This window comes from Eschrichtius robustus, chromosome 2 (genome assembly GCF_028021215.1).
Source record: "Eschrichtius robustus isolate mEscRob2 chromosome 2, mEscRob2.pri, whole genome shotgun sequence".
NCBI classification, from domain to species: domain Eukaryota; kingdom Metazoa; phylum Chordata; class Mammalia; order Artiodactyla; family Eschrichtiidae; genus Eschrichtius; species Eschrichtius robustus.
In genome coordinates, this window is record NC_090825.1 from 179,087,660 (window position 1) to 179,104,125 (window position 16,466).

General features: G+C 57.0%; 1 protein-coding gene across 1 annotated transcript; it reads left to right on the forward strand.

The window, feature by feature from the left end:
• Positions 1 to 3,394: 3,394 nt before the first annotated feature.
• PLPPR3 (phospholipid phosphatase related 3) lies at positions 3,395 to 16,405 on the forward strand. The gene is made up of 7 exons (XM_068535080.1): positions 3,395 to 3,469; positions 13,661 to 13,846; positions 13,924 to 14,065; positions 14,151 to 14,346; positions 14,439 to 14,496; positions 14,580 to 14,753; positions 15,038 to 16,405. Exons 1-7 carry the CDS (start codon positions 3,395 to 3,397, stop codon positions 16,403 to 16,405), a joined length of 2,199 nt encoding a protein of 732 aa, XP_068391181.1.
• The last annotated feature ends 61 nt before the right edge of the window (positions 16,406 to 16,466 follow it).

Sequence of the window (16,466 nt, forward strand, 5' to 3'; positions counted from 1 at the left end):
ATGGCCAACATGCCATGAAAAGATGCTCAAAATTATTAGTCATCAGGGAAATGCACAAATCAAAACCACAGTGAGACACCACTTCACACCCACTAGGATGGCTGGAATGAAAAAGGCAGAAAAAATACAGCGTTGGCGAGGAGGTGGGAAATTGGAACCTCAGACAGGTTGGCAGGGATGTAAAATAGTGCCGCGGCTGGGGAAGGTCTGGCAGCTCCTCAAAACGTTAATCACCGAATTATCATATTACTCAGCAGTTCCACTCCTAGGTGCGTGCCCAAGAGAACCAAAGACAGGGCCTCAGAAACCTGCACACGTGTGTTCACAGTGGCCAAATGGTGGACGCAACACAAATGCCCTTCAACAGACAGACGTGTCCCTCCACACATGGGAGCATCACTCAGCCGTGAAAAGGGGTGAAGCACTGACACTCGCTACCACGTGCATGGACCCTGAGGACACGATGCTCAGTGAGAGAAGCCAGACACAGAAGGACCCAGAGTGTGTGATTCCACTGATGGGAAACATCCAGAACAGGCAGATCCACAGAGACAGTGAGTGGGTTCCTGGTTGTCAGGGGCTGGGGGGTTAGGGGGTTAGGGGAATAATAGCTGAAGGAAATGGGGTTTCTTTGGGGGAGATAGAATGTTCTAGAATTAGCTGGCTGCACAACTCTGTGAATGTTCCTTCCAAAAAACAGTGGATGTGATACTTTAAGATGGCTGATCTTATGTCATGTGAATTTCACCTCAGTTTTTTATTTTTATTTTTACTTATTTTTGACACCTAAATTTAAAAAAAATAGGATTTATTTCCAAGATGACACCAAGAGGTTGGGGCTGGTGGTGGACCCCACGTCTCAGGACACTAGGACACCAGTTTCTGTCTGGGGCCCTGGGGGGGCTCTTCCAGGGCAGGACTGGGGAGGGTGGCGGGAGCAGGGGTCAGGGTGGACTTGTGGTCCTCCACCCAGCCCGAATGGTGGGGTCCTGGGGCTCAGGCCTGGTCCCTGCCGAGTCTCACGGTCCCACCGCCCAGCCGTGCCCCCCGCATGGCCTCTGCCTCAGACCAGCGTCCCCCCAAGTTTGCCTCCCGTCTCCACTCTCCCTGGATCCCACCCGCGCATCCTTCCTCCTGAGGCCCCAACTTGCCGCCCACCCTGTCCTTGCCCGTGAACCAGGCTGCTGTCTTGCACAGAGCACAGCTGGAGAGATGGGTGACTCCAGAGCCCACAGGTCCATCCCTTCCTACTTGGGTGACCTCAAGGGCCCCTCTCTGGCCCTGTTTCCCTGTCTGGGTACCAGGACGTGAACAGTTCCCCCCCACCCCCAGTAGAGCTGTGGTGAGCATCGAGTGGGTTAATATGTGCAAGAGTCTTTGAGCAGCACCTGGCGTGCTCAATCCCTCTTGCCTGCTCTAAACTCTGCCATGGCTCCCTAGTGCCCCAGAAGCAAGTCCAGGCCCCGCTGCTGGGCCATGTGCCATCACAGCCGGGCCTGGCTCCTCCACCACAGGGGATCGACAGGAAGAAGACCCCCACCCCTGCTCCTGATATTCCCCCAGACCCTCTCCTGGTGCCCTGAGCTGTCAGGAGGGTCCCCCAGGACACCCCTTCCTGCTCCTGCCCCCCAGGATGCCCCCAAGAGCGATTGCCCCATTTTCCCCTCCTCCCACCTCCTGAGGGCTGTTTGTGGTCACCTTTCAACACCAGGATTCCCAACGGCTGCCCAGCCCAGGCTCCACCCCTGGCTGGCAGGGAAACCGAGGCCCAGTGGGCATCAGGCCTGGGGAGGCAGGACAGACAGCTCCGGTGTGCCCCATGCGCAAAACGGCCTTGTTATGCCCATTTCCAGGTGAGCAAATGGAGGCCCCAGTGGGATTCAAACCCTCTGGGCCCCACCCTTAACCGCACATACAGTCATCTTTGAAGACACATGCAGCTGAGTCTCTTAAAACAAGAAGGGCCACGGCCAGGACCAGGTTGGAGTGTGAACGGCTGCGTGGAAATAAAGCCCAGTGGCTGCACACACCGGGTTATCCGTTCGTGCAGCCCTCACCCCCGACCTTAACTGGACGCTTAACTGCGGGATTGATTTTTGGGGGTCTGTCCCAGTTGTCAGCGGCTCCTCCGTGACTGTACAGGGCCAGGTATACAGGAGGTGCTCAGGAGACGGTGAAAAAATGAACCGAATAAAATCCTGCCGTTTGGGGCCTGGAGACCGTGGACAGAGACTTAAGTTCCCGGGGCCCTCAGTTTCCCCACTTGTCAAATGACGGTCAGCTGGTCCCCACCCCACATGGCTGTGTGTGGAAAAGAAGAAACACCTGCAAAGAGCAAGCGCTGCCTAAGTGAGCCTCACGTGAATTCACCACGAGGGCCCTACCGCCGCCCGCGCATCCCGGGGCATCCAGGGCGGTGCGTCCTGGATGCTGTGGGCCCGGCGAGGGGCCGGGTTTGGACGAGCGGAGGGAGGACCCCGGCGGGGCGCAGGGGGCAGGTGGGCGGGGCGCGGTGCGGGGGCCCGGGAATGAGGGCGGCCCCCCCCCCACCCAGCTTCTTTTGTCTCCCGAAGGCCCGGGCGCCCGGGAGCTCGCCATGGAAACGCGCGCCGGGGAGGGGGGCAGAGACGCGAGAAACCCGGAGACCAGGACACTCTCCCCGCGTCCGGCCTCGATGGGGCTCCCCGGGCCCATCCGAGAGGTCCGGGAGGGGAGGAGCCCGCAAACCCTGGCCCATACCCGCCCCCGCGGGAGACCGAAACCCTGGAGACCCAGAGTCGGAGGGCGCGGGAGCAGCGGGGGCGGGGACGGCGACGGACGCGCGCGGCGCCCCCGACGCGCCGAGACAAAGAGCCCCCGCCCCTAGCGCCGCCTGTAGGCCGCCGGGCGCGGGGTCTCGGGCCGGGCGGGGCCCCTCCCTCCCCGCCTCCCCTCCGCCCCCGCGGGGGAGGGGCTGGCTTTGTGCTCGCCGCGCCGCAGCCCCCGCCGCCGCCAGCTCCGCCCTCAGAGCGCCGGCGCGCCAGGTGAGGGGCCTGCGGGCTGAGCGAGGACCCCACCGTTCCTCCGGTCCCGAAGGCCCCCGCCCTGACGCGCGGGACGGACCCCGGCCCGGAGGCCCCTCGGTCAGGCCGTCCCCGCCCTCTCTGCCGAGCCCCCTCCCGGCCCCCCATCCGGATTGGCAGCCGGAGCGTCGGGCAGGGCCGCAGTGCGCGGGGGGAGGCCGCGGGCTCCCCTCTCCCCGGCCTCAGTTTCCCTGGGCGGTTCCTGTGCATCCTGGCCCGCCCTTCCTCCGCGGGCGCCGGGCACCGCGTTTCCCCAGGGCTCAGTCTGCGCCCCTCCCTCCTCTAGCGCGGCTTTGTCCCCTCCCACCAAGGCCTGTGGCGCCCCCGGCACCATGATCTCGACCAAGGAGAAGAATAAAAGCCCGAAGGACAGCATGACGCTTCTGCCCTGCTTCTACTTCGTAGAGGTGAGTGGGGGGGTGGTCGCGCTGGTGGGGGCGGGGCAGAGGCATCAGTTCCGCCGGCCCTCGGGGACCCCCACGCCGAGGGACGGGCACAGGTCGCGTCAGCCTCGGGTCCAGGCACAGCTAGGGTGCCTGGGGGTGGGGGTGGGTCAGAACACTTGGGCTCTGCAGGATGAGTAGGAGTTGCAGAGACGCAGAAGGATGTTCTGCAGGAGCTGGGCAAATGCTGGGAGGCGGGACCTTCAGTCTGGGGTACGGGTCAGCAGCTCAGATGAAGGGGCTGGAGCAAGGTGCTGGGGGCCATGGGTGGGGGGGGGCGCGGGGTATGGATGCAGTGTCTTCCTCCAGCGTGAGGGCCGGAGGCCTGAAGGTCTGAATTGAAATCCCTCCTCTGCTAATGGTGGAGGCTCCTGCACTTCGCCAAGCTCTGATAGGACAGGCTGGGCACATAGTGAAGGCCTCGTGAGTGTTTAAGAAGTAAAAGATGGTAAATGCAGCCACCGGGCACATACTAAGCGCTAATGAGTGCAGACAACGTGTAGCCACACTTAGATGGTTAGCACCTGGGTTGCCCACAGTGCACCCTGCTTGCCGTGCTGGGAAGCGCAGCTCCAGCGAGGGGCCCAGATAAGGTGTGGGTGGAGAGGGGGAGCCACCAGACCTGAGCAAACAGCATCCCCCGCCACCCTGTGCAGGGTCACCCAGGCTGGTGGGTACCTCCCCAACGGGCAGGAAATCTGATGATTCTTCAGATTTGCATTTGAATCCTCATTACAGTAGGTTGTACCTTCTCAGTGTTCTCCAGGCCTCACGGAGGCAGCACTCCCCGGCTCCCCAGGCGCCTTCCCCCCTCCACTTCCCACTACTCTCCCCTGTGTCCCCTCCCAGAAAACCTTTCACACCCATTTAAGTCCACCAGATATGCAGCCTCCCCCCACCACCTTTGCAAGCACAAGTTCCTGCCCTTGGCTTTTTTCTAGCGGAGATCGTTGCTTACCATCGTCCCAGGAAATGGTACCCCATCCTTTTTCACTGCCACGTAGTACTCCAGCGCTGGGCCCCAGCCCCAGGGAGTTGGGCACTCGGGTGCTTCCTAGCCTTTGTGTCTCACAGACATTCCTAGAAGGAGACTCTTTAAGCCCTTTGGCCTGTGTCACCCCGCACAAGTGTGCAGAGCTTATCTGCAGGGTACCTCCCTGGGGAGCAGGGTGTGGTCACTCGGGAAAGACCCCAAAGTCCTCCCACGGAGGCCCCCACGTGTGTGCCTGTTTTCCCGCAGTTGCGTCTGCCCCGAGCGTTAGGGGCGTCTGGATTTTGACCCACCCAGGGGGCACAAAACCATATCCCAGACCCGGTCTGCATTTCCTTTACGGCCAGTGTTCCATTCATTTTTTTTTTCTTTTTTTTTAAACGCACACGCCCCCAAAGCCAGCAAGTTGGCTCGACATCGTGGGTGTGTGTGAGTGATCTTCCTTTGGTGCGGAGATATGCACTGAGGGGTTCCTGGTTTTCAGCCGAGGGTCTCAGGAAGCGGTGAGAGGCCGGTGGTGGGATTCCGGAGGCACTTACAGACCCTCAGGTGGTGGCAGGCTCCGGCGGGGGACCTCCAACCTGCCACCAGGGGCCGCCGGTTCTCCCTCCAGTCTGGTCCGGCGGGCAGATGCAGGCAGAGGCTGGAGGAGAAGCAGGGGAGCCGGCCAGGCGTTATAGCCAACACCGCCTGGGGCTTGGAAAGTCGGGGGGGGGGGGGTCTTCAGCACGACCCTGTCGCGGAAAGATTTGGTGCTTTTAAGGCGCTTCCCAGTCCCCACCTAAACCCTCTTTGTGGCCTGACGCTGTCTGCCCGCCGAGCCAGATGACACTGACCGTGTAATCACGGAGGCAGCCGCTAACTGCTGCTAATACCGCTACAGGCTCCACGTGCGTCAGACTCTAAGCGCTTTCAGTGTATTTGCTTATCCAGTCCTGCATTGAAGCCCTGGGTGGTGGCCACTTTATTGGTCCTGTTTTCAGCTGGGGAAACTGAGGCACCGGGAAGAGGTGGAGCCAGGATGCAAGCCCAGGCAGGTGGCTTCATTTAACTGCCTTGGGCCTCATGCCTGCATGCAGCAGGCACTCAATAAACGCTCCTTGCACACCAGCCCAGCTCCTGCAATCCCACCTTTGGCACTTCCCCTCTGGGAGCCCCCGGCCAGGGCTGCAGGGAGGGCCGAGACCCCTCTCAAGGCGCCGTACAAATCGAGTGGAGGTGGGGGCTTCCCAAGGCAGCTGGGCGCCGTTAGGGGCCCGCCTACTCTCTGGTCCCCAGATGTGCCAGCCCCACCTGGGCCTGGTGGGGGTTTGAGTTTGAGATCCTTGGACCAGAAGGGGAGGCAGAGGACACCGGGAGGTTCTGCTTGCATAAGAAGGTTCCACTGGAATCTGCTCAGTAGCTTTGCAGCACGAGTGGGTGAGTGAGTGAGGTGTAGATCCTGCCCCCTGCCCTCCTCGGGCGCCATGTCTGCGACTTGGTCAAACGCAGCTCAGTTTTCCTGAACCTCAGCCTCCTGCCCGTTCATCACGGCTGCTGTGAGCAGGAGGAGCGTCATGTGTGCTGTGTGCCTATCACCTGAGGACACATGATCAGGGTGTGCAGAAGGACAGTTGCACAAATGAGTGATTCAAAGAATTCGTTCATTTATTCAGCACCTGCCATGGACCAGATGCCCATCTTCTCAGGGCTGAGTGTGAAGTTGGCACATAGAGGTACAGGGTGCAGAGGAAATAAAGCAGCGCAAGGGATGGAGAGACTGGTGCCAGGAAGGGGGTCTCCGAGCAGGGCCAGACACCCCAGAGGAGTGTCTAAGTGCATCCTTCTATCCCTGAGAGGAAAGGCCCAGAGGCAGGAACCTGTCTGTTGTTTCTAGGTTGTTCAAGACAGCACGGGTAGCTGGAGGAGAGAGATGAATGAAGTGGTGAGTGGGTGGATGGATGGACTGATGGATGGGTGGGTGGAATGATGGGTGGATGGATGGATGGATGGATGGAAGAAGGCAAGCATGAGTGGGTGGATGAATGGATGGTGGATTGGTAGATGGATGATGGAAGATGATGTATGGAGGATGGATGGAGGATGGGTGCTCGGATGGATGGATGGAAGGAAGGGAGGATGGATGGATGGATGATAGTTGGATGGGGGAAATGGGTGGGTTGATGGATGGATGGGTGGGTGGAAGAAAGGAAGGAAGGAAGTATAGGTGGATGGATGGATGATGGGTAGATAGATGGATGGGTGGGTGGGTGGGTGCACTGATGGATGGATGGATGAATGGATGATTGATGGATGAGTGGAAGGGTGGGTGGGTTGATGGATGGATGGGTAAGTGAAGCAAGTATGAGTGGACGGATGATGGCAGATGATGGATGGATGATGGATGGGAGGATGGATAGGTGGATGGCTAGATGAATGGAAGGAAGGGTGGGTGGATGAACAGATGGATGGGTGGATATTGGATGAATGGATGCTTGATGGATGAGTGGATGGGTGGGTTAATGGATGGATGAGTAAGTGGATGGATGGATGGTGGATTTATGGATGGATGATGGCTGGCTGGCTGGCTGGGTGGTTGGCTGGATGGGAAATGAATAAATGGATAGAAGCATATTGGAAGTTGATGGACAGAGGGATGGGTGTTTGAATGAATGGATGATTGATGGATGAGTGGATGGTTGGGTTGATAGATGGGTAAGTGGATGGATAGTTGATTTATGGATGGATGGATGGGTGGGTGGATGGAAGGAAGGCTGGGTGGATGGATGAGTGGTTGGGTGGAAAGATGAATGGATGCATGGGTGGGTGAGTGGATAGAAGGAAGGAAGGAAGGAAGCACGAATGGGTGGATAGATGGATGGATGATGGAAGATGATGGATGGATAGAGGTGGACTGATGGATGGATGATGGAAATTAATGGAGGGTTGGATGATGGATGGGTGGATGGATGAACAGATGGGTGGGTGGGCGAGTGGTCAGATGGATGTAAAATGAATAAATGGTTAGATGTTGGAAGTTGATGGATGGAAGGATGGGTATTTGGATGCATGGATGATTGATGGATGAGTGGATGAATAGGTGATGGATGGATGGTGGATTTATGGATGGATGATGGTTGGGAGGAAGGATGGATGAGTGGATGCATGAATGGTGGATTGATGGATGGATAGGTGGGTGGAAGAAAGGAAGGGGGAAAGGAAGGAAGTGTAGATGGATGGATGGATGAATAAGTGGATGGATGGTTGGATGAATAGGTGATGGATGGATGGATGGGTCGATGGGTGTGTGGGTGGATGGATTAATGGATGAAAGGAAGGAAGGATAGGTGAATGGATGGATGGATGTTGATTGATGGATGGGTGGGTTGATGGATGGATGATGGAAGATGATGGATCAATGGGTGATGGATGGATGGGAGAATGGATGGGTGGGTGGGTGGATGGATGGATGATGGGTGGATGGGTGGACAGATGGGTGGTTGGTTGGATGGATGGAATAAGAATAAATGGATAGATGGATATTGAAATTGATGATGGATGGGTGTTTGGATGAATGGATGATCGATCGATGAGTGGATGGCTGGATAGACGGACGAGTAGGTGGATGGATGGTGGACTTATGGATGGATGGATAATGGATGAGTGGGTTGATGAATGGATGATGGATGGATGAGAGGATGGGTGGGCTGATGAATGGATGGATGAATGGGTAGGTTGATAGATGGATGCACAGATAGATGAGTGGATGGGTGGGTGGGTGGGTTGATGGATGGATGGGTGAGTAAGTGAATGGATTTATGGGTAGATAGATGGAAGGAAGCAAGCAAGCAGGAGTGGATGGATGAATGGATGGTGGATTGATGGATGGATGATGGAAAATGATGGATGGATGGGTGAATTATGAAAAGGAAGGAAGGAAGGAAAGGTGGATGGATGGTGGATTGATGGATGGATGATGGAAGATGATGGATAGATGACAGGTGGGTGGGTAGATGGATGGACAGAAGGACGGAAGCAAGCAAACAAGGGTTCATGGATGGGTGGGTGAAAGAAAGGAAGAAGGGAAGGGAGGAAGGAAGTGTAGGTGGATGGATGGTTCGGTAGGTGGGTGGATGGATGGATAGATGGGTGGGTGGGCAGATGGATGGATAGAAGGAAGGATGGATGAGTTGATGGTAGTTTGATGGATGGATGATGGAAGATGATAGTTGGATGGTTGATATATGAATGGGTGGGTGGATGGGTGGGTGTATTGATGGATGGGTAAGTGGATGGGTGGGTGGGTGAGTGGAAGTAGGAAGTGTGGATGGATGGATGGATGATGGATGGTTGGGTGAGTGGATGGAGGTGGATTGATAGCTGATGGAAGATGATGGAAGGATGGATGATGAATGGATGGATGATGGATGGATGAATGGGTGGGTGAGTGATGGACAGATGGGTGGGTGGGTGGGTCGATGAATGGGTGGGTGAATCTGTGGATGGGTTGATGGATGGATGAAGGGGAAAAAGGAAGCAAGCATAGGTGGATGGTTGGACGTTGGATAGAAAATTGGGTAGATGGATGGATGGGTGGGTGGGTAGATTGTGGATTCATGTATGGATGATGGAAGATGATGGATTGATGGATGACAGATGAATGGTTGGGTAATGAGTGAAAGGAAGGAAAGAAGGAGTGAAGGAAGGAGGTGTAGGTGGATGGATGTATCTATGGATGGGTGGGTGGTAGGATGGAATGATGGATGGAAGGAAGGAAGGATGAGTGGGTGGATGGATGGATGGAAGGAAGGAAGCATAAGTAGGTGAATGAATGGACAGTGGATTGATGAATGAATGATGGAAGATGATTGATGGATGAATGGATGGATGGAAGGAAGGATGAGTGGATGGATGGATGGTGGTTTGATGTATGGATGATGATGGAAGATGATGGACAGATGATAGATGCGTGGGTAGATAGATGGAAGGAAGCAAGCAAGCAAGCATGGGTGGAAAGATTGGTGGGTGGAAGAAAGGAAGAAGGGAAGGGTGGAAGGAAGTGTAGGTGGGTGGACAGATGATGGATGGGTAGGTGGAGGGAAGGATAGGTAGATGGGTGGGTGGGTGGATGCATAGGTGGATGGGTGGGTTGGAGGAAGAATGAGTAGATAGATGGATGGTGGATTGAGGGGTGGATGATGGGAGAGGACGGATGAATGACAAATGAATAGATGGATGAACAGGTGGATGGATGGGTAGTGTATGGATGGATGGAAGGAAGGATTCAAGCAGCATGAATGGGTGGGTGAATGGATGTAGGATTGATGCATGATGGATGGGAGGATGGATGCGTGGATGGATGGATAAATGGATGGGTGGGTGGATGGTTTGATGGGTGTGTGGGTGGGTGGATGGATGGGTGTGTGGGTGGGTGGATTGATGGCAGGCTGGATGTATGATGGATGGATGGAAGGAAGGGAGGATGGGTGGATGGATGGTCAGATGGGTAGGAGGGTGGTCTGATGGAAAATGAATAACTGGATAGATGGATGTTGGAAGTTGATGGACAGGATAGGTGTTTGGATGAATGGATGATTGATGAATGAGTGGGATGGTGGATGGATGGAAGGAAGGATGAGTGGATGGATGGTGGATTGATGGATGGATGATGGAAGATGATGGATGGATGGGTGGGTGGATGGGTGGGTGGAAGGGTGGGTGGGTGTGTGGTTGGATGGGTGGATGGAATATGGATGAGTAAGTGGGTGGATGGATGACTGATGGGAGGAAAGATGGGTGGTCAGATGTATAATGAATAAATGGATGGATAGATGTTGGAAGTTGATGGACAGAGGGATGGGTGTTTGGATGAAAGGATGATTGTTGAATGGGTAGATAGGTGGTGGTTGGATGGATGAGTGGGAGGGTGGGCTGATGGATGAATGGGTGAGTAAGTGGATGGATATACGGATAGATGGATGGGTCGATGGAAGGAAGGAAGCAAGCATGAGTAGATGGATGAATGGATGGTGGATTGATGGATGGATGTGCATGGATGGATGGATGGATGGATGGATGGGAGAAAGGAAGGACAAGTGGATGGATGGATGGTGGATTGATAGATATTGGAAGATGATGGGTGAATGGAGGGATGATGGGTGGGTGGGTTGCTGAATGGATGGATAGGTGGGTGGAAGAAAGGAAGGAAGGAAGTGTAGATGGATGGATGGATGATGGATGGGTAGATGGATGGATGATGGGTTGGAGGCTGAATGGGTGGGTGGATGGGTGTTCAGATAGATGGATAATGAATAAATGAATGGATAGATGTTGGAAGCTGATGGATAGGTGTTTGTGGATGAATGGATGATGGGTGGATGAATGGATGGATGGGTGGACGGGTTGATGGGTGTGTGGGTGGGTAGATTGATGGATGCAAGGAAGGATGAAGGGATGGATGGGCGGATCAAAGGAAGGAAGCATGAGTGGATGGATAGATGGATAGAGGTGGATGGATGGATGATGGATGGGTGGGTGGGTGGGTGGATTGATGGATGGATGAGTGGGTTGATGGATAGATGGTTGGGTGGACTGGTGGGTAGATGTATGGATGGGTGAGTAAATGGATGGATAGATGGATGGAAGGAAGGAAGGAAGCATAAGTGGATGAATGAATGGATGGTTGATTGATGAATTGATGTTGGAAGATGATGGATGGATGGAAGGAAGAATGAGTGGGTGTATGGATGGTGGATTGATGTATGGATGATGGAAGATGATGGATGGATGGGTGAGTAGGTGGATGTATGTATGAATAAATGGATGGAAGGAAGAAAGGAAGCAAGCAAGCATGAATGGTAGATGTATGGACGGTAAATTGATGGATGGATGGCTAGATGGAAGGATGAGTGGATGGATGGATGGATGGTGGATTTAGGTTAGGAATAGGTGATGGAAGATGATGAATGGATGGTGGGTGGATGCTGGATGTATGGATGATGGCTGGATGGATGAATGGAAGGAAGGATGAGTTGATGGATGGTTGGTGGATTGATGGAAGATGATGGGTGGTTGATGGATGGGTGGGTTGGTTGATGGATGTGTGAATAGATGGATGAAAGGAAGGAGGAAAGCAAGCAAACAAGCATGAGTAGATGGATGAGTGGATGGTGGATTGATGGATGGATGAATTGGTTAATGGATAGATGGAAGAAGGAAGGATAAGTAGATGGATGGTGAATTCATGGCTACATGATGGATGGATGGATGAATGATGGATGGGAGGGATGGATGGATGAATGATGGATGGGGGTGAAGGATGGATGGGTATGTGGGTTGAATGGATGGGTAAGTGGATGGATGGGGTGGGTGGGTTGGTAAGTGGAGGGTAGTAAGTGTGGGTGGATGGATGGATGATGCATGGATGGGTGGGTGGATGGATGGAAGGAAACATGAATGGATGGATGAATGGAGGTGGATTGATGGATGGATGATGGAAGATAATTGAAGAATGGATGATGAATGGATGGATAATGGATGGATGAATGGGTGGATGGATTATGGATGGATAGATGGGTGGGTGGGTGGATGGGTGGTGAGTGAAGCAAGCATGAATGGATGGATGAATGGATGGTGGATTGATGGATGGATAATTGAAGATGATGGATTGATGGATGGGAGGATTGGTGGATGGATGGAAGGATGGGTGGGTAGGTGGGTGGGTGGCCAGATGGATTGAAACTGAATAAATGGATAGATGGATGTTGGAAGTTGATGGATGGAGGGATGGGTGTTTGGATGAATGGATGACTGATGGATGAGTGGATGGGTGGGTTGATGAGTGGATGGGTGGGTTGATGGATGGATGGATGGATGGGAGGATGGATTGGTGGGTGGGTAGGATGGCCGGCTGGAAGGAAGGAAGGGTGGAAGGGTGGATCAATGTGTGGGTGGATGGGTGAGTGGTTGGGTGGAAGCATGAGTGGATGATGGATGAATGGGGGTGTGGATGATGGATAGATGGTTGGGTGGTTGGGTTGATGGATGGATGCCTGATGGGTAGGTGTGATGATGGATGGGTGAAAGGAAAAAAGGAAGCAAGCATGGGTTGATGGATGGATGATGAATAGATGGGTGGATGGATGGATGGGTGGGTGGATGGACAGAAGGAAGCATGGGTGGATGGTTGGATGATGGATAGATGAGTGGGTGGATGGATAGATGGGTGGTTGGATTGATGGTGGATTGATGGATGGATGATGGATGGATGGGTGGGTAGGTGAGTGGAAGGGAAGAAGGAGGGAAGGATGGAAATGTAGGTGGATGGACATACCTATGGATGGATGGATGGGTGGGTGGGTGGGTGGGTGGATGAATGGAAGGAAGGAAGGAAGCATGAGTGGGTGAGTGGATGGGTGGGTGGGTGGGTGGATGGATGAATGGAAGGAAGGAAGGAAGCATGAGTGGGTGAGTGGATGGATGGGTGGGTGGGTGGGTGGTCAGATGGATGGATAATAAATAAATGGATGAATGGATGTTGGAAGTTGGATGGATGGATGGGTGTTTGGATAAATGAATGATGGATGGATGAGGGGATGGGTGGGCTGATGAATGGATGGATAGATGGATGGATGGGTGGGTGGGTAGATGGATGGATGGGTGAGTAAATGGATGGATAGGTAGATGGAAGGAAGGAAGCATAAGTGGATGAATGGAGGTGGATTGATGGATGGATGATGGAAGATGATTGATGGATGGATGGATGGGTGGGTAGGGTTGATGGTCGGATGATGGACTGAGGGATGAATAGATGGGTGGGTGGATGGGTGTGTGGGTTGATTGATGGATGGATGGATAAGTGGATGGATGGATAGATGGAAGGAAGGAAGCACGCGTGAACAGATGGATGACGGATGGATGGATGGATGGAAGGAATGTTGACGGATCGGGTGATTAGCGGATTGATGAGTGAGTTATGGGTGCAGGAATGGCTCTGTTGGATGGACGGATCTGTGGATGTTACACAGATGGGTGGTGGGTCGCTGGATTGCTGAATGAGCTGATCCGTGGGTGAACGGCAGCACGGACATATGGATGGCTGGATGAATCAGCGAAGGGACTGAATTCATGGGCGGATGACTCCGTCAACGAGCGTGGCGTGACCCTGGCCAGTCCCGTTTCTGCAGCTGCCCATAGTGGCGTCCTCCGTCGTGTCTCTGTACTTTCTGGAGCTGACCGACCTCTTCAAGCCGGCCAAGGTGGGCTTCCAGTGCTACGACCGCACGCTCTCCATGCCCTACGTGGAGACCAGCGAGGAGCTCATCCCGCTGCTCATGCTCCTCAGCTTGGCCTTCGCTGCGCCCGCGGCCTCGGTGAGTCCTGGTGCGGGGCGGGGCCAGCTGTGGGCTCCGCGGCCGCGAGCCCGACTGAGCGCCTCCCTGTCTGGCAGATCATGGTGGGCGAGGGCCTGCTGTACTGCTTGCAGTCCCGGCTGTGGGGCCGCAGCGGGGGCCCGGGCGGGCCCGAGGGCAGCATCCACGCCGGCGGCTGCAACTTCAACTCCTTCCTTCGGCGGACGGTGCGCTTTGTAGGTGAGTCCCCCACGGCGTCCGCACGCCGAGGGTGGCGGGTCTGGCCCCAGCTCCCGCGCCCGGCCCTCACCCTCCCACCCCGCAGGCGTCCACGTGTTCGGCCTGTGTGCCACAGCCCTGGTGACCGACGTCATCCAGCTGGCCACGGGCTACCACGCACCCTTCTTCCTGACGGTCTGCAAACCCAACTACACCCTGCTGGGCACGTCGTGTGAGGCCAACCCCTACATCACGCAGGACATCTGCTCCGGCCGCGACACCCACGCCATCCTGTCTGCACGGTGAGCGTGTCCAGTCCCCGTCCCATGGAGCATGCAGGGAAACTGAGGCAGGGGCCCGGAGCTGGCGGGGCTCACCCGGGTGCCTCTTGCAGGAAGACCTTCCCATCCCAGCACGCCACTCTGTCCGCCTTCGCTGCTGTCTACGTGTCGGTGAGTCCCGGCCGGCCCAGCCCCATGCCCTGGACACCCCACCGGGACCGGCTGCCCTGACCGCCCGGCCTGCCCCGCTGCAGATGTACTTCAACTCGGTCATCTCGGACGCCACCAAGCTGCTGAAGCCCATTCTGGTGTTCTCCTTTGCCATCGCGGCGGGCGTCTGTGGCCTCACCCAGATCACGCAGTACCGCAGCCACCCCGTGGACGTCTACGCCGGCTTCCTCATTGGTGCTGGCATTGCTGCCTACCTGGTGAGGGGCTGAGGGGAGAGGCCCGGGTGCCAGGGGGAGGTCTGAGGGGGGAGGCCAGCCCCACCCTGGGGGACTCTGCTGAGTTTTGTCCCTTGGTAGCTAGAGGCAGAATCTCATGGGCCCAGACCTGCCAAATGTGCAGCGTGAGCGACCTGAGGCCAGAATTTGTCCCATTGGGAGAAAGGCGGACTTCCCCTCTCGGACCCCCATGGCAAGTCTGTGGCTTGGTGGGGACCCTGGTCTCTGGCTGCCAGCCCCACGCCCAGCCCGTGTCTCATCCGTAGGCCTGCCACGCTGTGGGCAACTTCCAGGCCCCGCCGGCAGAGAGACCAGCGGCCCCGGCGCCTGCCAAAGATGCGCTGCGGGCGCTGACCCAGCGGGGCCACGACTCGGTGTACCAGCAGAATAAGTCCGTGAGCACCGATGAGCTGGGCCCCCCCGGGCGGCTGGAGGGTGTGCCCCGGCCTGTGGCCCGCGACAAGACCTCACTGGGCAGCCTGAAGCGGGCCAGCGTGGACGTGGACCTGCTGGCCCCACGCAGCCCCATGGGCAAGGAGAACATGGTGACCTTCAGCCACACGCTGCCCCGCGTCAGCACGCCCTCGCTGGATGACCCCGCCCGCCGCCACATGACCATCCACGTGCCCCTCGATGCCTCGCGATCCAAGCAGCTCATCAGCGAGTGGAAGCAGAAGTCTCTGGAGGGCCGCGGCCTGCGGCTGCCGGACGAGGCCAGCCCTGCGCACCTGCGGGCGCCAGCGGAGCCCATGGCCGAGGAGGAAGAGGAGGAGGACGAGGAGGAGGAGGCGGAGGAGGAGGAGGAGGAGGAGGGGGAGGAAGGGTGTCCAGCCCCGCCTTCACTGTACCCCACAGTCCAGGCGCGGCCGGGGCTTGGGCCACGGGTCATCCTCCCACCGCGGGCTGGCCCACAGCCGCTGGTGCACATCCCCGAGGAGGGGGTCCAGGCGGCGGCAGGCCTGTCCCCCAAGAGCAGCGCGGCCGTGCGGGCCAAGTGGCTCACGATGGCAGAGAAGAGCGGCGCCGTGGTGGCCGCGGCCTCCACGCAGCCCCGCGTGGCCAACCCGCCGCGGCTGCTGCAGGTCATCGCCATGTCCAAGGCCCCAGGCGGGCCGGGCCCCAAGGCGGCTGAGACAGCCTCATCCTCCAGCGCCAGCTCCGACTCGTCCCAGTACAGGTCGCCGTCAGACCGTGACTCAGCCAGCATCGTCACCATTGACGCGCACGCGCCCCACCACCCCGTGGTCCACCTGTCTGCGGGTAACGGGCCCTGGGAGTGGAAGGCGGCGGGCGGCGGGGCCAAGGAGGCCGAGGGGGAGGGTGGCTACGAGCTGGGGGACCTGGCTCGCGGCTTCCGTGGGGGACCGAAGCCCCGGGCTGTGTCCCCAGGCTCCTCTGTTAGTGACGTGGACCAGGAGGAGCCGCGGTTCGGGCCCGTGGCCACCGTCAACCTGGCCACAGGCGAGGGGCTGCCCCCACTGGGTGCAGCCGACGGGGCCCTGGGGCCGGCCAGCCGGGAGTCAACGCTGCGGCGCAAAGCGGGCGGCCTGGTGCTGGGCGAGCGGGAGGCTGCGGAGGCGGAGGCGGAGAGCTACTACCGCAAGATGCAGGCAGCCCGCAGGTTCAAGGACTGAGGGGGGGGGGGAGGGGGGGTCTGGCTGAACGCAGACGTGGGGCCCCATCAGACAATAAAAG